This window comes from Dendronephthya gigantea, unplaced genomic scaffold (genome assembly GCF_004324835.1).
Source record: "Dendronephthya gigantea isolate DGI-Jeju-01 unplaced genomic scaffold, DenGig_1.0 000267F, whole genome shotgun sequence".
In the NCBI taxonomy this organism is placed as follows: Eukaryota; Metazoa; Cnidaria; class Anthozoa; order Malacalcyonacea; family Nephtheidae; genus Dendronephthya; species Dendronephthya gigantea.
The window spans coordinates 98919-121867 of NW_021163277.1; the positions used below are offsets into that span (position 1 = coordinate 98919).

Here is a 22949-nt window from a genome sequence, read left to right on the forward strand (position 1 = left end):
AAAATTATTTCCATTAACGCTAGGCGGGTCAGCATAGTCAGCATGTCTAAGAATCGCCTATAATTCTTGTGGTTATAATATACATATGAAACTTACATCATTATACGTAATTTCATCCCTACTCAATTATTGCCTTTTGACAACGCTAAAACAAGCGGAACACCCCCTGACCACGAAATCATCCAAAAAAGAAAAAACGCATGCATGCACACAAAGCTCGATGTTTTGCAAACACTTTTATTTACCTGCAATGAAAACGTTAATATAAGAATCACTGCTACTTCCATCATCTAGAACAACCCGAAATTCATATTTTCCATTAAAATCTTTGTCAACGTTCCTCAAAACCAATGTTGCTGGTGGAGTTACACTAACTCCAGGTAAACTTTTGTTGAATAGTGTTACACCAGTCACACTTATAGTGGCAATTGTTTTTCTTGCTGTTTCTCCTCTACGAGTGAAGAGCCAGGTCCGAATAGAAGCTTTACCATCAAATGTCCACTTTATTTCATTATTTAATTTATGAGGAAATAACTTCAAGTCTGTCCCACTTGGTGGACTAATTGCTCCTAAATATAATAAACGTTTTTATAATATTTAAAATCTTTATGAAATTATAAATATGCGTATGACAATGAGATTTATTCAATTTTGCAATCTATGCTTTTTAATTATATTCAGATCAAAAATTCTTATAGAATGTTAGGCGTGTTTCAGACGTCGAACTTTTAATTCATGTGGCGATCTACAAACGTTCCGTTTGCATAATCTCCATGTATGGGGCGAAAAAATTTCAACGGTAAACTCACGTCATCGATTATATGTCAGTTAAACTTAACACTGATTTCTACTTAAGACAAATTAAATCGTGTAAAATGAAAAGGCATCTTTCCCCCCTTGTCCCAGCTGGTAAAAGTTAAGTGGGGCAGCTGGCCCTGTTGGTTCACTATGACCAACCGCTTACCTTCCGATAGTAAAAATATAAAAGCAAACCAAAGAATAACAAGGCAACTAGAACAAGTCATTTTTTGAAGTCAGTGTACCTGTATAAAAAATAAACACACGGTATTCGAAATAATACCCGCGGAACTACAGATTGAAAGTTTAAACCCGAGATATTACCAGAGTAACGGCTAGATTTTATGCGTTGCACATCCCATTGTTCGAGCCTCAGCCAAATGCTATCAAAGCGCTCTTCCTGGTTTGAAAAAACTGAACCATTTAAATAAATAAATTTGGATTTGTCGTTATACTTAAAAAACGTCGTTAGAGCACTGTATAAATGAAATATAATATGCCGAAAAAACCTGGAACATTTTCCCCCGCGGCTCGAGCTCGTACGCCTATCATTCATACAATCGAAATTTTTACCAACAGTTAAAGAATCATAGATCGGTACTATATATAGGTATAAAATTCTTAGAAGCATGATATTCAGAATATCACGTTAATTTTTGCTGACCGTCCAACCTTCGCAAGTTTAAAATCTAGACATATCAGTATAGAAGAATTGACATATACCCTCGCAAAAAATATATTTTAAACATGAAACTAAGTGGATTGTTTCAATTGACGTCCAGAATGCTATCCATTGAAGAAGAAGGGCATAATATTTTTTGAAAACGACCAAACAAATTCATTCACCGGTGTGCGTACTTTGAACGTTTAAAATTGCTAATTTCATTGAATGTCATACCTTGCTGTGTGTGACTTCGGCTGGAAACGCAACAAACTACTTTGAACTATAGAACGATATTGATATGGAGATTTCAATAAACGTCAGCATTTGAAAATATAGAATCAATAAAATATACGAAATCTGCCCTTGTTAGCACTAAAGTCCGCGTTTCATGTCGTAAAATCGTCAGAACTATATATTATGCCAGAGACACAGTGCTGAATGACATGCATGTCAAAGAAAAATGATTAGGAAACTATTCCTGTTGCGACTAGCCTTATATTATAATTCACCTTTATCTATATTACAAGATAAATTCCAATTCTGATCCAATGTTCTACAGAATACTGTATATCAATGCAATGTTGTCTGTATGTCGGGAAGTTCTTCCGCATTCGGATATTTTTGTAATGATATGCAAATATGTATCCACAGGTTATTAGAGGGTTACGCGTGGGCGCGACATTTATTTTGTGAGGAACTTGCGCATCAGGCTAATATCCAAACCTGCCGATTTCCCGCTGTTCGTCTGCCTGCAGCCTTAGGGGAGAATCGTAAATCTGGGGCCGTTTGTTCGAAAGGCAGATAGCGCTATCCACCGTATAGTGGGTTTTTCAATCGCTCTAAAATTGCTCGTTGTTTGGCATAAACTGGATTAAATCTTAAAATTCTAAATTTGAGGGAATTTAAATCCAACTATAATATTTATAATGCCTTTACATATAATATACACACTTACATTGAACTATTATTTTGACTGTTTTTTATCTTCATATCTTTCATCAGGGTGCCTTTCAGCAACACACCTGTACGTTCCACTGTGTTCTTTCTTTCCTCTTCCACCAATCTTCTTGTCATCTTTAAACCAGGTAAGACCAGCTGGTGGATTTCCATCTTTACCTTCACACAGACAGCTGAAGTCATCACCCTCTTTTAGCGTTGTGGTATCAGAACAATTTAATTTCACTGTTGGCTTTCTGAAATTTGAAATTTTATGAATCATACACACACTGTAAGTGTTTGAAAGTTGCTTTTTGCTTAGCTATAATAGTAGAAAGCGATGAAGACACGTACTATACAGCAATTGCATGGATAAATTTAAATCAAGAGTGTCTGACCTTAAAGAGCTTAATAATCTCGACTGCGAGCTTATAGATATGATGTGTTAATTTAGGGCAAAACTAACATCAACGATGGTTTTACGATTATAAAACCTCACCCGCAATAACGTTAATATAAGAATCACTGTTACTTCCATCATAAGAGTAAGCTAAAATTCATATTTTCTATTAAAATCTTTACCAACATTCTTTAAAACCAGACTTTCAAGAGGTGCTTAATTAATCGATATACAGTATGTATTAAATTACCGATTGAAAAATGTATTTTGTACCAAGTTCTGCGTAATTTTAAACAAATAAACAAACCAGCACGTATAGAATCTTAGAAATATTGCAGAAATATTTTTTATGTTATTTCCGACTCAATAAAGCAAATCAGACTCATGACCTCATGATTTCAGATCAGCTGGAACCTGGTTAAATCATGTATCGAATAAAAATATAGTTAAGAATAAATCTGTTCCGTGGACATAGATAAGGTAGTAAAAACTGTGTCAAGTTAAAGATTGATAGTTGTTCTCCACTTCTTTGGTTTTGCTCAACTGCGTGTAAGTTGAGTTATCGTCGTGTACATCTTCATTTCGTGGAATTCCGTGGTATTCTCTTTTAACGATTGATAATTATCTTCTGTGTTCATTTTTGTGAGATCTAGTTCCTGGTAAGTTGTGTTACCTTGAGATGTTGAATGTTCAGGGATTGAACGCTGGGTTTTCTTGCTTTTGAATTTACGACGAGAACATGAGACGATGTAGGAAAGGAGACATCCAATGACGATGCCCAATATCAGTGAAACAACGATATGCCATACTACAACATTGTCACCTACATCACAGTCTACTTTCGTAGAAGATGTTGTTTCCCCTAAAAACACATTTAGAATATTTGATTTAAATTTATTGGTTTAAAAAATTACATTAAATAGTTATTTTCAACATGCATTGTCACCATTCATGCAGACAAATTAAAAGGATGTCAATGACAATGAAGTTTTTTTATTTTGCAATTCTGATAGAACTTTTCCGACAAAAAAAAGTTAAATCAGGTAATTTATGCGTGGATTTGGCGACGTAACCATGCAGACTGAACCATGCAGACTGAACCATGCAGACTGAACCATGCAGACTGAACCATGCAGACTGAACCATGCAGACTGAACCATGCAGACTGTCCACAAGCAACGTAAGAAGAAATCGCGCCATAATAATTCTGAAATGACTTAGGTATAGGTATGTTATGGGATGCAACTGAATCACATAAGATGTTGTACTGCATAAGAATCGATGAACACGATCAATTTATTCATGGTATGACATTTCTTAAAGACAAAGAACCAGGATTGTATCAGCATTTTTAGCCTATAATACAGCATCAAACTAAACTCATTTTACCTGAAACGATAAAAAAATAGCACTTTGAATTACTTCCAAGTATATTCTTTGCAATACATTGGTATAAACCACTATCACTCCACTTTACTTGTGGTATGTTGTACGTCTTTTCAGCAATAACCTCGGTGTTATTGTGGGTTATGAAAACTTGGTTCAGGAAGACCTTCTGATTCACATGTGATGTTATTGCTTTACCAACTTTGGCTTTTTTTGCCATAAAAGTAATTGTTGTCACGTGGGGTCGAACTAAAAAACCAAAAAATTCACCTAGCTGTGTTTCTTCTTTCCTATTTACCTCATCTAAGTCCAACTAAATATACTTGTGATGCCTTTGCATATTATACATACTTACAATGAACTATTATTTTGACTGTTTTTTTATCTTCATATCTTTCATCAGGGTGGCTTTCAGCAAGACACTTGTACGTTCCTCTGTCTGTATTATCAACATTTTTGAGAGTCAACATTTGTTCTTTCTTTCCTGTTCCACCAATCTTCGTGTCATCTTTAAACCAGGTAACGTTAGCTGGTGGATTTCCATCTTTACCTTCACACAGACAGCTGAAGTCATCACCTTCATTTAGCGTCGTGGTATTAGAACAATTTAATTTCACTGTTGGCTTCTCTAAAATTTGTTTATGAACCATATATACACTGTCAGTGTTTGAAGAAGTTACTTTTTAATTAGCTATATAGTGGAAAGCGACGAAGCGATCAATTTGAATCCGAGTGTCCGACCTCAAAGAGCTTAACTGATAATCTCGACTGCGAGAAACTGTTATATGGATATCATGTGTTCTTTTAAGGCAAAAATGACATCACCGGCGAAAGTTTTACGATTTTAAGAAAACCTGAAGTTCATTTTATAAAACCTTACCCGCAATAAAAACGCTGACATAAGACACAATGACACTTCCATCATCCAGAGTAAGCCGAAATTCGTATTTTCCATTGAAATCTTTATCAACTTTCTTCAAAACCAGTGTTGCTGGTGAAATTACACTAACTCCAGGTAGACTTTTGTTGAATATTGTAATGTCACCAGCCACACTTATAGTGGCAATTGTTTTTCTTGCTGTGTCGCCTCTACGAGTGAATAACCAAACACGCTGATAAGCTTTACCATCAAATGTCCACTTTATTTCATTATTTAATTTATGAGGTAATAACATCAAGTCTGTCCCACTTGGTGGACGAATCGCTCCTAAATAATCAAAATGTCATTCTATTATTCTATGCTAGAAAATATCTTTAAAAAAATTATGCTCATGCATGTTTAATTTACAGTATTTTGAGCTGCTCCCGAAATGAAATTGTATCGCAATCTAAATTAAGAATAACAGCTTTTAAACGTTTATTCGAATATTTTCAGGATATTAAGTATAAAAGGTGAAAAGATTAATCTCATCAGTCATCACAACAAGCATGTTAAAAATATAGCAGAATATCAGTCCCCATTGATGTTAAGACTGCTTTGCTGTTCTACATTTATAAGTGACATGTGGTTTTTAACATCTCTAAATAAGCTACGACGAAGACTTTGCGCCATATACATTTTTGCCACACGTCACATCGAGGCCAACTGCTTACCTTCCGATGAAAGAAACGTAAAAGCAAAACAAAATAATGCGAGAAAACCAAGAACGACCATAGTTTGGAAGTCAGTGAAACCTGCATTAAAAAGTTACGATTAAATCTTTCAGACCGTACATGAATATAGAATATGATGCAAGTAAGTAGCGAAATATTTGGCAGCATCTTGTTGTTGTTTGTAATATTATACGTGCAATATAGCTAGTCTTGAGTTTGATTGTTCTTATCAGGCGGAAATATATCGATGAATCAGTAAAACTAGTAGTTGAAACCAACCAGTCTTGTTACATACTTGTTACACTGAGGTTAAATCAACCAGTGAAAACTCGTTAAATTCCTGTGATATAGATCCACTAAACGCTGTTTCGTGGTTTTCGTATTTTGCCATGCAGTGTGGTGTGACGTTCTTCCGCCTTCTCAGACTCATTTGGTATTGTCGCTTGGTATAATATGTAAATATATGAAAACGAAACTTCCATCAAGGATTTCCATTTAATTCAGTGCGAATGCAATGCAGTCGAGCATGTAATGTTAGTTTGAAACAATTTCGACAATTTTCAAGAGGTGCTCAATGGATATTCAGTATGTATTAAATTACGGATTTAAAAATGTATTTTTACCCAGTTCGGTCAGTGTAATGTTAAACTAACAAACAAACCAGCACGTATAGAATCTTTGAAATATTGCAGAATTCTTTTTATGTTATTTCCGATTCAATAAAGTAAATCAGTCTCATGACCTCATGATTTCAGATCAGCTGGAACCTGGTTAAAAGATATATCGAATAAAAGTATTGTTATGAATAAATCTGTTCCGTGGCCATAAATAAGGTAGTAAAAACTGTGTCAAGTTAAAGATTGTAGTTGTTCTCCACTTCTTTGGTTTTGCTCAACTGCGTGTAAGTTGAGTTATCGTCGTGTACATCTTCATTTCGTGGAATTTCCGTGGTATTCTCTTTTAACGATTGATAATTATCTTCTGTGTTAATTTTTGTTAGATCTAGTTCCTGGTAAGTTGTGTTACCTTGAGATGTTGAATGTTCAGGGATTGAACGCTGTTTTTTTTTGCTTTTGAATTTACGATGCGACCATGAGACGATGTAGGAAAGGAGACATCCAATGACGATGCCCAATATCAATGAAACAACGATATGCCATACTACAACATTGTCACCTACATCACAGTCTACTTTCGTAGAAGATGTTGTCTCCCCTAAAAACACATTTAGAATATTTGCCTTAAATGGGATTCGTTTAAAACATTATTTTCAACATGTATTGTCAGCATTGATGCAAACAAATTAAAAGAATGTCAATGCATGGCAATGAAGTTTTTTTCTTTTTGTAATACGATAGTAAACTTTCCCAACGTTTTCCCGACCCATAATGAACCATGCAGACTGAACCATGCAGACTGTCCACAAGCAACGTAAGAAGAAATCGCGCCATAATAATTCTGAAATAACGTATTCGCCAACAACGACGAAACCTTGAATTACTACGAATAAATTATGGTATAGGTATTATGGGTTGCAAATCGCATATAATGTTATATTGCATAAGACTCGATGAACACGATCAACTTATTCATGGCATGACATTTTCTTAAAGACAAAGAACCAGGATTGTATCAACATTTTGAACCTATAATACAGCATCAGACTAAACCAACCTTACCTGAAACGGTCAGAAAATAACACTTTGAATTGCTTCCAAGTATATTCCTTGCGATACATTGATATAATCCACCATCACTCCAATTCACTTGTGGTATGTTGTACGTCTTTTCAACAATAATCTCGGTGTTATTGTGGGTTATGATAAAACTTGGTTCAGGAAGACCTTCTGATTCACATGTGATGTTCATTGCTTTACCAACTTCGGCTCTTTTTGGCATAAAAGTAATTGTTGTCACGTGGGGTCGAACTGAAGAACAAAAATTGTCTAAACAAATAACTTTCCGAATTGATGAGACTAGAGGCCAATGACGAAATTACAACTAATATCTGCCTGTTAGCCCCCCCCCCCCTCATCCCAATAGTCTGCCAAATTTACTACTCGGTCCTATTACCTTCCCACGTTGAAGTCTCAAATGCCTGTGCACAACATACACATGCACTTACAATGAATTGTTATTTCAATAGTTTTTTCATCTTTATATCTTTCATCAGGGTCGCTTTCAGCAACACATTTATAGTTTCCACTGTCTGTATTATCAATGTTAGTGAATGTCAACAGTCGTTCATTCTTTCCAGTTCCACTAATCTTCTTGTCATCTTTAAACCAGGTAACATCAGCTGGTGGATTTCCATCTTTACCTTCACACAGACAGCTGAAGTCATCACCTTCATTTAGCGTCGTGGTATCTGGACAACCGAGTGTCACATTTGGTTTTGCTGAAGTAATTATAAGACATACATGTTATTTATATGTCTAAAAGGATTATTTTGCTGTTATCAGTGAAGAGTGATACTAAATATGAAATATCCATGCAGTGACTGCAGTAATTGCATCGATTTAGATCATATAAGAGATTACCTCAAAAAAACCTTGTCTTTTTATAAGACCTTACCCACAATAAAAACGTTAATATAGGAATCACTGTTACTTCCATCATCCAGAGTAAGACGAAATTCATATTTTCCATTAAAATCTTTATCAACATTTTTCAAAACCAGTGTTGCTGGTGGAGTTACACTAACTCCAGGTAGACTTTTGTTGAATACTGTTATGTCACCAGTCACACCTATAGTGGCAATTGTTTTTCTTGCTGTGTCTCCTCTACGAGTGAAGAACCAAGTCCGAAGAGAAGTTCGCGAATCCAATAACTGACATTCCTGACATACACAAATTAAATGCCACATACACAAAAAAGAAATTAGAGAGTACATTAGTAATCAATTTAGCATTTTTAAAATATTCTTAGAATAGTGATTGGCGATACAGGATTGATTCTTTATAATATTAAGATGTAATTTTGCGTGTTGTGTCCATATGTGCAATTTTATCATATTTACCTTTTTCTGTTAAATATTTGGAAACTGAATCACTTCCCAGATTATTCTTTACAAAACATTCATAAGTTCCAGCATCTCTCCACTTTACTGGAGATATGGTAAACGACTTTTTAGTGCTGACCTTGGTACCATTATGGGTAATTTTATAACTTGGTTCAGGAACACCATCAGATGAACATGATATGGTAACTGAGCCACCAAGTGGAGCTGGATTACTTGTGAATGTTAATTCTGGTTTCCTCGGTTCGACTGCCCGTGAACAAATATAATTTTTTATTTTTTGCGAATAAAGTAAATAAACAGGGCAATAAATGAAATTGAAATCTGAAGAGGTCCAATTTTAGAGGGCGGGTGGAGTAAAATGCTCCCTTAACTCCCCTTGGCCCTGCTCACGACGCCACTGTGTCTTATGGAACTATTTTTAGGTTATACGAGGAACGTATGGTGAACTTCAGTTTTTAAATCATGTTAGGATCTTAATGGAGTAGCTACTGATATATTTATACAGCGACTTTTTTAAACTATTAATAGGCCTATGATAAATTATTCAAATGATATATCTGCCGTATCAAGTCTTAAGGTACGATTTCCTTTGATTATAACATGCAGAGTATTGTTTTATTGTCATACTTACATTGAACTGTTATTTTGATTGATTTTTCATCTTTATATATTTCATCAGAGTCGCTTTCAGCGACATATTTATAGGTTCCACTGTGTGTATTATCAACGTTACTGAGAGTCAACAATTGTTCTCTCTTTCCTGTTCAACCAATCTTCTTGTCATCTTTAAACCAGGTAACATCAGCTGGTGGATTTCCATCTTTACCTTCACACAGACGGCTGAAGTCATCACCTTCATTTAGCGTCGTGGTATCAGAACAACTGAATGTCACATTTGGTTTTGCTGAAGTAATTATAAGACATACATGTTATTTATATGTCTAAAAGGATTATTTTGCTGTTATAGTGAAGAGTGATAAATATGAAATATTCATGCAGTGACTGCAGTAATTGCATCGATTTAAATCATATGAGAGCTAATTTCAGTAAAACCTTATCTTTTCATAAAACCTTACCCGCAATAAAAACGTTAATCTAAGAAAGACTGTTACTTCCATCATCATGAGTAATCTGAAATTCATATTTTCCGTTGTAATCTTGATCAACATTCTCTAAAACCAGTGTTGCTGGTGGAGTTACACTGACTTCAGGTAAACTTTTGTTAATAGTGTTATGTCACCAGTAACACCCAAACTAGCAATTGTTTTTCTTGTTGTGCCTCCTCTACCAGGGAAGAACCAGGTCCGAATAGAAGCTTTACCATCAAATGTCCACTTTATTTCATTATTTAATATATGAGGAAATAACTTCAAGTCTGTCCCACTTGGTGGACGAATCGCTCCTAAATAATCAATGGTTTTTGTTTTCATTTTTAGTTTGAAAATCAAATAAAAATAAATTATGCTCTGTCCAAAGACATGTTTACGGTATTTTGAGCTGTCCACAAAATTGGGGTCAATTTCCTGATTCGAATAACATAATACTTCGTTGCGAGGCGTGTTTATTACTCCGGCGTCAGCGATGGAGTTGAAAATTCGCCTCGTTTTGTTTTGTTTTTGTTTTTGTTTTTTTTTGGTTTTTATTTTTTTTTATTTTTCGTCGTCGCAAGTGTGTTTTGGCGCGAAATTAAATATACTAGAATTTGAATTGTGTTTGTGACCGTATTTATCTACGTCCCAGTCTTATCTTCTAAGAGTTGTGGTGCACAGCAGTTTGGCTAATTTTCCGATGCGCGATTCGATTTTGCTCGCATGATACGGCAATTCCTCCAAGAGGAACAAATAAACGGTTCTTTTGATGCTGTTCGATTAAGTTTAGATTTAATTGGGGTAAGAATAATATATTTAATACATGTAGCTGATTCTGGTCCTATTTTAATAATATCGCTGCTATTTCAACAAGATGATGTGGTCGTGTATGGGCGCGTTGCACGTCGCGTAGTTTGCACAGGATTGAAGATTTATTATAACTATATAAGCGCGAATTCCAAAGGCAAAGTGTAAGACAAAGTGAACGTATCATGCGGTTTATTTACATTTTTGAACAGTTGAACTTCTATGCTTTTTAAAGTACGATGTGCTTTTGAATGTTGCGATCGAATAACATTTAGGTTGGCAAGGCATGTATGGTATGAACTGTATGAACTGTATTGATTTGTTTATGTTCAGAAGCTTTATATTGAAGACTGGCAAGTGTGCGGCACGCCGGAGTTAACGCCAGAACAGGCGTCTTGTTTTTTTCTTAGTTGCTCTAGAATTCCTTAGTGTGAATTTAGTCGCGCATTTTTGCATAAAGAAACGAGAATACTTTTACCGCTGAGCGATCCTTCTATATAATAAAGTCCAATTATTCTATACCAGCAAGGTGATTAATCTATTCTAGCGATGTAATTGGGTTTTTTTTCTGAATGAGATTTCCACCAAATGCCGGGTTAACCGTTATTGATGCCTGCTGCACTAAAAATTCTCAAAAACTAAAAAACTGTATGATGATAAGTTTTCCAAATACATTGTTGAAAGCCCGGTTTACACTACACTTAATTTAAAGCCCAACACAAATATTATTGGTATCCGAGTCTAACTCAAGTTTTATCCGTGCTTATATAGTTACTTTGGGAGAAAAAATCACTCAAAAAAAGCCCATCTGGCAGACTCACCTTCAGGACCCAGCCCCCAGGGTTACCCCAAATTAATTGATGGCGTATATGATCTAAGTTTACATACCCGGTTAAAAACCGCTCTCAATCAATGGCTATAAGAGATAAGGCCTATATATGTAAATATACATGCACTCCCCAATTGAGCATCTATGGACGTCCTTAAATTCCACGCATGCTCAGCCTCGTACCAAGGCGCTTTAATAGTAAAATATATAACGTTGCATTAGGTTATTGTATAGAGGTAAGTTTGTAAGTTAAAAAAGGCGAGTGCGCAGGGGTGCTTGGGGTGGTTTTGACAAAGTTAGCTGGTTCAACTTAGAGATTGATAGTTGTTTTCGACATCTCTTGTTTTGTTCAACTTTGCATAATTTGACTCATCGTTATTTACACCGTCATTTCGTGCAACATTCCCTTTCAATGATTGATAATTATCTTCCTTGTTCATTTTTTTAAGATCCAGTTCTTGATAAGTTGAATCAACTTGAGATGTTGAAGGTTCAGGGTTTGATAGTCGAGGTTTTCTATTTTGAAATTTTCGGCGGGAACATGAAACAATTTTTGGCAGGAGAATCCCGATGATAATTCCAGACATCAAAGTCACAACAATAATGTACCATTCAGTTTTACAACTTGTATAATTTGAACCTGTAAATAAATATACAACACATCTTTCGTTGATACCTGGCAAATCGTGCGAAGCATTGAGTGAAACAGCAACAATTAAACCATAGAGAAATTTTAACATTTAATTAACGTTGGTAGATGATAGTAAAATCCGGCGTGGAAAAACTGCTTTCAATGTTTTAATTTTTTGAAATATAAATGCGAATCTGCTGTAGTATCATGCCTTACTTTTTTCCTCATGATCCATAGACCTGCTTGTTGATGACTTGTTTGTTTTAGATGTTGTCATTGACTTTGTCGTTCTTGGCCAACTCGGTTCATCTTTACCCACTAAAGAGAAATACATATGTATATATTTGTTCAAAAGCCGGTTAGCTTAACCCTGTTTTAAAGCAAATCTTTCCTTCGATACACGTCTCTGATTGGCCAATTCTGTCCTTAACTACAGTTAAATGTTAACTTTTATACAACTGGGCCTGGTATTTTGTTTCAACGTCAAATTAAAATCACCCACTTACTATTGTCTTTAAAAATTTTGGTTAAAATTTTGATCTTGCACGAATTTCAAAATATAAACATATTTCACGTTCGAACAGAATTTTCCTATACGTTTCTATTGAATTTGACGTGCATGTCCCTGCCTCGGTGTTGTTATTTTACAAAACAATTACTTAATGGTTCCAGTGTTTGAATAGCCTGATTCAAACACCAAAATTCCTCGCCATGGTCTCGTGTTTCGCGTCACTTATCAAGTTTCTTGTTTTTCCGCACGATATTTAAAAAAAATATCGACTTGAAATATATATATATATATATATATATATATATATATATATATATATATATATATATATATAAAAGTTGCGTTGTGCCAAATACAAGTGTAGATATAGAAAAAGGTTGCTTGTCAACTAGAGAGATATTATTCCAAATGAAGTAACCGATGAAACATTACTAGTGTCATTTGACGTCGTTAATCTTTACACAAATATCCCACATGAACTAGGTCTAGAAGCTATGGAATACTGGCTAGATAATTACACGGCACATCTTGCCCGCCCATTTTCGAAAGGATTTATTCAAAATGCCGTATCCATCGTGCTAAAAGAAAATACGTTCAAATTCGATGACCAACATTATCGACAGATTCAAGGAACCGCCATGGGCACAAAAATGGCCCCAACATATGCAACATTGGTGATGGGTTTCCTAGAAAGAAAACTATATGAACGATTCGAGATCCGTTATGGCACGGAACAACGAGAACAATTCATCGCCATATTTAAAAGATACTTGGACGACTGCTTCCTATTTTGGGACAAAACACGGGAGGAACTTGATGAACTACACACACTTTTGAACGACCTTCATCCGAAACTCAGATTTACAATGGAAGTACATGAGTCACAACTCCTTTTCTAGATATCTTACTATGTAAAGACGGAAGAACAATCTACACAGACATCTACTACAAGGGAACAGACTCCCACCAGTACCTCGACTTCAACTCCTGCCATCCCAAACACTGTAAGACCAACATCCCCTACACATTAGCTAGACGAATTTGCACGATTATCCAACCATGAAATTCGTGAACAACGCTTGGAAGAACTTAGAATATTTCTCGTACGTCGAAACTATCCAACAACCTTAATTAACTCAAGCTTCGAAAAAGCGAAAGGCCAAAGTATCGAGGAATTAAGAACACCAAAGGCGAAGGAACCCGAAGGCAGAATATTACCTCTAGTGTTAACACACAATCCAAATAACCCTAGCATTATTGGGAAAGTAAGGGAAACAGTGAAAGTTTTAAATTTGTCAGACGAATTAAGGAGTACAATGGAGAAAACAAATCTTATTGTAACCAGACGACAACCGAAAAACTTAAAAGGAATTTTAACGAAAGCGGAATTTTCAACGTCCAACGCCACGCCAACTGTGACAAAGTGCAATGAACCTCGTTGCGGCACATGCCCTCATATAATCACCGGGGACAAAATTGAACTGAAGAATGGAAAAACGTGGACGGAAAAATATGACATGAACTGTAAATTTAGGAGTTATTTACATCATAATATGCCCAAATTGCAACAGTTTCTACGTGGGAACGACTGAAAACCTCAGAAACAGAGTAACTTTGCATAAGCATGCAGCATATTAGACACAAAGAATATCGACATTTAACCGTCAGTGAATACCTATCTAAATGTAGCAAAGGCAACTTTAACATTATGCCAATCTATAAGTGTATCAACGCTAATAGACTAATAAGAGAGACCAAAGAGAAACAAATAATTAGAACACTAGAACCTAATCTTAATGCATGCTAATTTTATCTTTGTAAATAACACAACTTTAACATAGTCACACTAAATAGGATGTATCATATTACACTATATGTAAGTAAACAAAATAACCACTGTCATCATTTATCACCTGAAGAGCTAAGAGAGCGAAAACGTTTGTGAATAAAGTGATATTAAAAAATACAAAGCAGTGGTTATGTTCGAATAATATCTCTCTAGTTGACAAGCAACCTTTTTCTATATATATATATATATATATATATATATATATATATATATATATATAATATATATATATATATATATATATATATATATATATGTACCTGTTACTTTCAAGTCTTTAGAAACTGAATCATTTCCTAGATTATTCTTTACAAAACATTCGTATCTTCCAGCATCAATCCACTTTACTGGAGATATGGTTAACGACTTTTCATTGCTGACCTTGGTACCATTATGGGTTATATCATAACTTGGTTCAGGAACACCATCAGATGAACATGATATGGTAAATGAGCCACCAAGTGGAGCTGGATTACTTGTGAATATTAATTCTGGTTTCCTTGGTTTAACTGCATTCAAACAAACGAAACTTTAATTTCACAGATGAAAGTGGAAACACGAGTGTCACTACCAGCTCAGGGGGCAATTCCATCTGAATACTGATGGCGAACAATTAATAACCAAACCAATATAATGCAATAATTTTCTTTAAAACCCAACAAGATAAAGGAGTGCCTCGGGCACCGCTACGCGTCCGTATCTAGCATATACTATAAAAATATAAAGTACTTATAGCTTTACGGTGCTAATCAGAGTCAGTCTCCACAATTAGAGCTTGAGAGAGTGGTAAAATATCGTTGGCCTGGCAAATTGTTATTCCACACCAACCCCGCCTCATTGCCTTGCAAGACTACAATCATACTTACATTCAACTATTATCTTCATTGCTTTTTCATCTTTATATCTTTCATCAGGGTCGCTTTCAGCAACACATTTATAGGTACCACTGTCTGAATTATGAACATTTTTGAGAGTCAACATTTGTTCTTTCTTTCCTGTTCTACCAATCTTCTTGTCATCTTTAAACCAGGTAACATCAGCTTGTGGATTTCCTTCTTTACCTTCACACAGACAGCTGAAGTCATCACCTTCATTTAGCGTCGTGGTATCAGAACAACTGAATGTCACATTTGGTTTTGCTGAAATTAATGAAGTTAAATGTTGAACACAGTAAATTTTTGAAAATGTCATTTTACGGTTCTAGTAAAGAGCAACAAAGCTATAGGTCGTGACAGGGGTGGATCAACGAACGAAATTTTCGTAGAGGAAAATCAGAGAAACAAGTGTCAACCCCCCCCTCCACCTGAATTACGCAATCACGGAACATGAAATTTAAAAGAAAAATGATTCGCGAAAAATTATTTCCATTAACGCCATAGGCGGGTCAGCATAGTCAGCATGCCTAGGAATCGAATACAATTCTTGTGGTTCTATGTAATTATATGTAATTTCATCCCTACTCAATTATTGCTTTTGGACAACGCTAAAACAAGCGGAACACCGCTTGATCCTGAAATCAGCCAGCAAAAGAAAAAACGCATGCACACAAAGGTCGTTGTTTTGCAAACACCGGCTTTCATTTACCCGTAATAAAAACGTTAATATAAGAAAGACTGCTACTTCCATCATCCAGAGTAAGCTGAAATTCATATTTTCCATTGAAATCTTGATCAACGTTCTTTAAAACCAGTGTTGCTGGTGGAGTTACACTAACTCCAGGTAGACTTTTGCTGAATACTGTAATGTCACCAGTTGAAGATATAATGGCAATTGTTTTTCTTGCTGTGTCTCCTCTACGAGTGAAGAACCAATTCCGAATAGAAGCTTTACCATCAAATGTCCACTTTATTTCATTATTTAATATATGAGGAAATAACTTCAAGTCTGTACCACTTGGTGGACTTATTGCTCCTAAAAATAATAAAACGTTTTTATAATATTTAAAATCTTTGTTTGCAATCTATGCTTTTTAATTATATTCAGATCAAAAATTCTTATGGGATATTAGGCGTGTTTCAGACGTCGAACTTTTAATGTGGCGATCTCCAAACGTTTCGTCTGCATCATCTGCATGTATGGGGCGAAAAAATTTTAACGGTTAACTCACGTCACCGATTATATGTTAAACTTAACACTGATTTCTACCTAAGATAAATTAAATCGTGTAAAATGAAAAGGCATCTTTCCCCCCTTGTCCCAGCTGGAAAAAGGTAAGTGGGGCAGCTGGCCCTGTTGGCTCACTATGACCAACCGCGCTTACCTTCCGATCGTAAAAATATAAAAGCAAACCAAAGGAAAACGAGGCAAATAGAACAAGTCATTTGAAGTTGAACCTGTATAAAAAATAAATACACGGTATTCGAAATAATACACGCGGAACTACAGATTGAAAGTTTAAACCCGAGATATTACTAGAGTTACGGCTATATTTTATGCGTTGCCCATCCCATTGTTCGAGCCTCAGCCAAGTGCTATCATGCAAAGCGCTCTTCGTGGTCTGAAAAAACTGAACCCTTTAAATAAATAAATTTGGGTTTGTCATCATACTTAAAAAACGTCGTTAGAGCACTGTATAAATGAAATATAATAAATTATGTCGAAAAAACCTGGAATATTTTCCCCGGCTCGTATACGCCTATGATTCATATACACAATCTTAGAAGCATTATATTAAGAATATCACGTTAATTTTTGCAGACCGTCCAACCGGCAAGTTTAAAATCTAGACATATCAGTATAGAAGAATTGACATACTCTCGCAAAAAATATATTTTAAAGATAAAACTAAGTGGATTGTTTCAATTGACGTCCAGAATGCTATCTATCGAAGAAGAAGGGCATAATATTTTTTGAAAACGACCAAACAAATTCATTCACCGGTGTGCGTACTTTGAACGTTTAAAATTGCTAATTTCATTGAATGTCATACCTTGCTGTGTGTGACTTCGGCTGGAAACGCAACAAACTACTTTGAACTATAGAACGATATTGATATGGAGATTTCAATAAACGTCAGCATTTGAAAATATAGAATCAATAAAATATACGAAATCCGCCCTTGTTAGCACTAAAGTCCGCGTTTCATGTCGTAAGATCGTCAGAACTATACATTATGCCAGAGACACAGTGCTACATGACATGCATGTCAAAGAAAAATGATTAGGAAACTATTCCTGTTGCGACTATCCTTATATTATAATTCACCTCTATCTATATTACAAGATAAATTCCAATTCCTATCCAATGTTCCACAGAATACTGTATATCAATGCAATGTTGTCTGTATGTCGGGAAGTTCTTCCGCATTCGGATATTTTTGTAATGATATGCAAATATGTATCCACAGGTTATTAGAGGGCAACGCGTGGGCGCGACATTTATTTTGTGAGGAACTTGCGCATCAGGCTAATATCCAAACCTGCCGATTTCCCGCTGTTCGTCTGCCTGCAGCCTTTGGGGAGAATCGTAAATCTGGGGCCGGTTGTTCGAAAGGCGGATAGCGCTATCCACCGTATAGTGGTTCTTTCAAGTTTCAATCGCTCTAAAATTGCTCGTTGTTTGGCATGAACTGGATTAAATCTTAAAATTCTAAATTTGAGGGAATTTAAATCCAACTATAAATATTTATAATGCCTTTACATATAATATACACATGCACTTACATTGAACTATTATTTAGACTGTTTTTTATCTTCATATCTTTCATCAGGGTGCCTTTCAGCAACACACCTGTACGTTCCACTGTGTTCTTTCTTTCCTGTTCCACCAATCTTCTTGTCATCTTTAAACCAGGTAAGATCAGCTGGTGGATTTCCATCTTTACCTTCACACAGACAGCTGAAGTCACCACCCTCTTTTAGCGTTGTGGTATCAGAACAATTTAATTTCACTGTTGGCTTTTCTGAAATTTGTTTATGAATCATACACACACTGTAAGTGTTTGAAAGTTGCTTTTTTCTTAGCTATAATAGTAGAAAGCGATGAAGACACGTACTATACAGCAATTGCATGGATAAATTTGAATCAAGAGTGTCTGACCTTAAAGAGCTTAATAATCTCGACTGCGAGCTTATAGATATGATGTGTTAATTTAGGGCAAAACTAACATCAACGATGGTTTTACGATTATAAAACCTCACCCGCAATAACGTTAATATAAAAATCACTGTTACTTCCATCATAAAAAAGTAAGCTGAAATTCATATTTCAATCTCTACCAACATTCTTTAAAACCAGACTTTCAAGAGGTGCTTAAATAATCGATATACAGTATGTATTAAATTACCGATTGAAAAATGTATTTTTTACCCAGTTCGGTCAGTGTAATTTTAAACCAATAAACAAACCAGCACGTATATAGAATCTTAGAAATATTGCAGAAATATTTTTTATGTTATTTCCGACTCAATAAAGCAAATCAGACTCATGACCTCATGATTTCAGATCAGCTGGAACCTGGTTAAATCAGATCGAAAAAAATATTGTTATGAATAAATCTGTTCCGTGGACATAGATAAGGTAGTAAAAACTGTGTCAAGTTAAAGATTGATAGTTGTTCTCCACTTCTTTGGTTTTGCTCAACTGCGTGTAAGTTGAGTTATCGTCGTGTACATCTTCATTTCGTGGAATTCTCGTGGTATTCCCTTTTAACAATTGATAATTATCTTCTGTGTTCATTTTTGTGAGATCTAGTTCCTGGTAAGTTGTGTTACCTTGAGATGTTGAATGTTCAGGGATTGAACGCTGGGTTTTCTTGCTTTTGAATTTACGATGCGAACATGAGACGATGAAGGAAAGGAGACATCCAATGACGATGCCCAATATCAATGAAACAACGATATGCCATACTACAACATTGTCACCTACATCACAGTCTACTTTCGTAGAAGATGTTGTTTCCCCTAAAAACACATTTAGAATATTTGATTTAAATTTATTGGTTTAAAAAATTACATTAAATAGTTATTTTCAACATGCATTGTCACCATTCATGCAGACAAATTAAAAGGATGTCAATGACAATGAAGTTTTTTTATTTTGCAATTCTGATAGAACTTTTCCGACAAAAAAAAGTTAAATCAGGTAATTTATGCGTGGATTTGGCGACGTAACCATGCAGACTGAACCATGCAGACTGAACCATGCAGACTGAACCATGCAGACTGAACCATGCAGACTGAACCATGCAGACTGAACCATGCAGACTGAACCATGCAGACTGAACCATGCAGACTGAACCATGCAGACTGTCCACAAGCAACGTAAGAAGAAATCGCGCCATAATAATTCTGAAATGACTTAGGTATAGGTATGTTATGGGATGCAACTGAATCACATAAGATGTTGTACTGCATAAGAATCGATGAACACGATCAATTTATTCATGGTATGACATTTTCTTAAAGACAAAGAACCAGGATTGTATCAGCATTTTTAGCCTATAATACAGCATCAAACTAAACTCATTTTACCTGAAACGATAAAAAAATAGCACTTTGAATTACTTCCAAGTATATTCTTTGCAATACATTGGTATAAACCACTATCACTCCACTTTACTTGTGGTATGTTGTACGTCTTTTCAGCAATAACCTCGGTGTTATTGTGGGTTATGATAAAACTTGGTTCAGGAAGACCTTCTGATTCACATGTGATGTTCATTGCTTTACCAACTTTGGCTTTTTTTGGCATAAAAGTAATTGTTGTCACGTGGGGTCGAACTAAAAAACCAAAAAATTCACCTAGCTGTGTTTCTTCTTTCCTATTTACCTCATCTAAGTCCAACTAAATATACTTGTGATGCCTTTGCATATTATACATACTTACAATGAACTATTATTTTGACTGTTTTTTTATCTTCATATCTTTCATCAGGGTGGCTTTCAGCAAGACACTTGTACGTTCCTCTGTCTGTATTATCAACATTTTTGAGAGTCAAAATTTGTTCTTTCTTTCCTGTTCCACCAATCTTCGTGTCATCTTTAAACCAGGTAACGTTAGCTGGTGGATTTCCATCTTTACCTTCACACAGACAGCTGAAGTCATCACCTTCATTTAGCGTCGTGGTATTAGAACAATTTAATTTCACTGTTGGCTTCTCTAAAATTTGTTTATGAACCATATATACACTGTCAGTGTTTGAAGAAGTTACTTTTTAATTAGCTATATAGTGGAAAGCGACGAAGCGATCAATTTGAATCCGAGTGTCCGACCTCAAAGAGCTTAACTGATAATCTCGACTGCGAGAAACTGTTATATGGATATCATGTGTTCTTTTAAGGCAAAAATGACATCACCGGCGAAAGTTTTACGATTTTAAGAAAACCTGAAGTTCATTTTATAAAACCTTACCCGCAATAAAAACGTGACATAAGACACAATGACACTTCCATCATCCAGAGTAAGCCGAAATTCGTATTTTCCATTGAAATCTTTATCAACTTTCTTCAAAACCAGTGTTGCTGGTGAAATTACACTAACTCCAGGTAGACTTTTGTTGAATATTGTAATGTCACCAGCCACACTTATAGTGGCAATTGTTTTTCTTGCTGTGTCGCCTCTACGAGTGAATAACCAAACACGCTGATAAGCTTTACCATCAAATGTCCACTTTATTTCATTATTTAATTTATGAGGTAATAACATCAAGTCTGTCCCACTTGGTGGACGAATCGCTCCTAAATAATCAAAATGTCATTCTATTATTCTATGCTAGAAAATATCTTTAAAAAAATTATGCTCATGCATGTTTAATTTACAGTATTTTGAGCTGCTCCCGAAATGAAATTGTATCGCAATCTAAATTAAGAATAACAGCTTTTAAACGTTTATTCGAATATTTTCAGGATATTAAGTATAAAAGGTGAAAAGATTAATCTCATCAGTCATCACAACAAGCATGTTAAAAATATAGCAGAATATCAGTCCCCATTGACGTTAAGACTGCTTTGCTGTTCTACATTTATAAGTGACATGTGGTTTTTAACATCTCTAAATAAGCTACGACGAAGACTTTGCGCCATATACATTTTTGCCACACGTCACATCGAGGCCAACTGCTTACCTTCCGATGAAAGAAACGTAAAAGCAAAACAAAATAATGCGAGAAAACCAAGAACGACCATAGTTTGGAAGTCAGTGAAACCTGCATTAAAAAGTTACGATTAAATCTTTCAGACCGTACATGAATATAGAATATGATGCAAGTAAGTAGCGAAATATTTGGCAGCATCTTGTTGTTGTTTGTAATATTATACGTGCAATATAGCTAGTCTTGAGTTTGATTGTTCTTATCAGGCGGAAATATATCGATGAATCAGTAAGACTAGTAGTTGAAACCAACCAGTCTTGTTACATACTTGTTACACTGAGGTTAAATCAACCAGTGAAAACTCGTTAAATTCCCATGAAATGATCCATTAAACGCTCTTTAAGATTTTCGTGTTTTGCCACGCAGTGTGGCGTAAAGTTCTTCCGCCTTCTCAGTTGTGTATTGTCGCTTGGTATAATATGTAAATACATGAAAACGAAACTTCCGCCGTTGTGTGGTTATTGAGGAGGATTTCCATTTAATGCAGTCGAGCATGTCATGTTAGTTTGAAACAATTTCGACAATTTTCAAGAGGTGCTCAATGGATATACAGTATGTATTAAATTACGGATTTTAAAATGTATTTTTACCCAGTTCGGTCAGTGTAATTTTAAACTAACAAACAAACCAGCACGTATAGAATCTTAGAAATATTGCAGAAGTATTTTTTATGTTATTTCCGATTCAATAAAGTAAATCAGTCTCATGACCTCATGATTTCAGATCAGCTGGAACCTGGTTAAAACATGTATCGAATAAAAACATAGTTAAGAATAAATCTGTTCCGTGGCCATAAATAAGGTAGTAAAAACTGTGTCAAGTTAAAGATTGATAGTTGTTCTCCACTTCTTTGGTTTTGCTGAACTGCGTGTAAGTTGAGTTATCGTCGTGTACATCTTCATTTCGTGGAATTCCCGTGGTATTCTCTTTTAACGATTGATAATTATTACCTTCTGTGTTCATTTTTGTAAGATCTAGTTCCTGGTAAGTTGTGTAACCTTGAGATGTTGAAGGTGAAATAACTTCATGTCTGATGGTTGAAATAAACCTTCGTAACTTCTTAGAACTTCCGTTTATTATGGGAGTTGCTCTAGTGGTGGTTTGAGCGCCCTGATAATAAGGGGACTATAGAACGGGGCAACTTAGCTGGGAACATTTTAATTTTTAATGTGAATGTAGTCGCGCATTTTTTAATGAAGAAACGAGAATACTTTGCACCGCTGAATGACCCTTCTAAATATAAAGTCTAATTATTCTATACCAGCAAGGTAATCTATACCGAGGCTACCAGATGAATTACCTCACGCTCCAGTCAGTCCAGCGATGCAATTGTTTTTTCTTTCTG

General features: G+C 35.3%; 1 protein-coding gene across 1 annotated transcript; it reads right to left on the reverse strand.

The window, feature by feature from the left end:
* Positions 1 to 4178: 4178 nt before the first annotated feature.
* Positions 4179 to 10229, reverse strand: LOC114541128 (contactin-4-like). The gene is made up of 9 exons (XM_028561116.1): positions 10088 to 10229; positions 9626 to 9703; positions 8797 to 9045; positions 7903 to 8175; positions 7457 to 7705; positions 5065 to 5391; positions 4540 to 4812; positions 4276 to 4433; positions 4179 to 4187 (listed from the first exon to the last, which is right to left on the reverse strand). The coding sequence occupies exons 1-9, from the start codon at positions 10227 to 10229 to the stop codon at positions 4179 to 4181; spliced, it is 1758 nt and encodes a 585-aa protein (XP_028416917.1).
* Positions 10230 to 22949: the final 12720 nt, after the last annotated feature.

Bases quoted from the DNA above. Each gene is read 5' to 3' on its own strand.
- LOC114541128 (XM_028561116.1), bottom strand. From the start codon at position 10,229: ATGAAAACAAAAACCATTGATTATTTAGGAGCGATTCGTCCACCAAGT. The intron at 9,046-9,625 runs GTAAAGATGGAA...GTTCACGGGCAG, and splicing joins CTTCAGCCGTCTGTGTGAAG to TCGAACCGAGGAAACCAGAA. The intron at 8,176-8,796 runs GTAAATATGATA...TAATTACTTCAG, and splicing joins CAAATATTTAACAGAAAAAG to CAAAACCAAATGTGACACTC.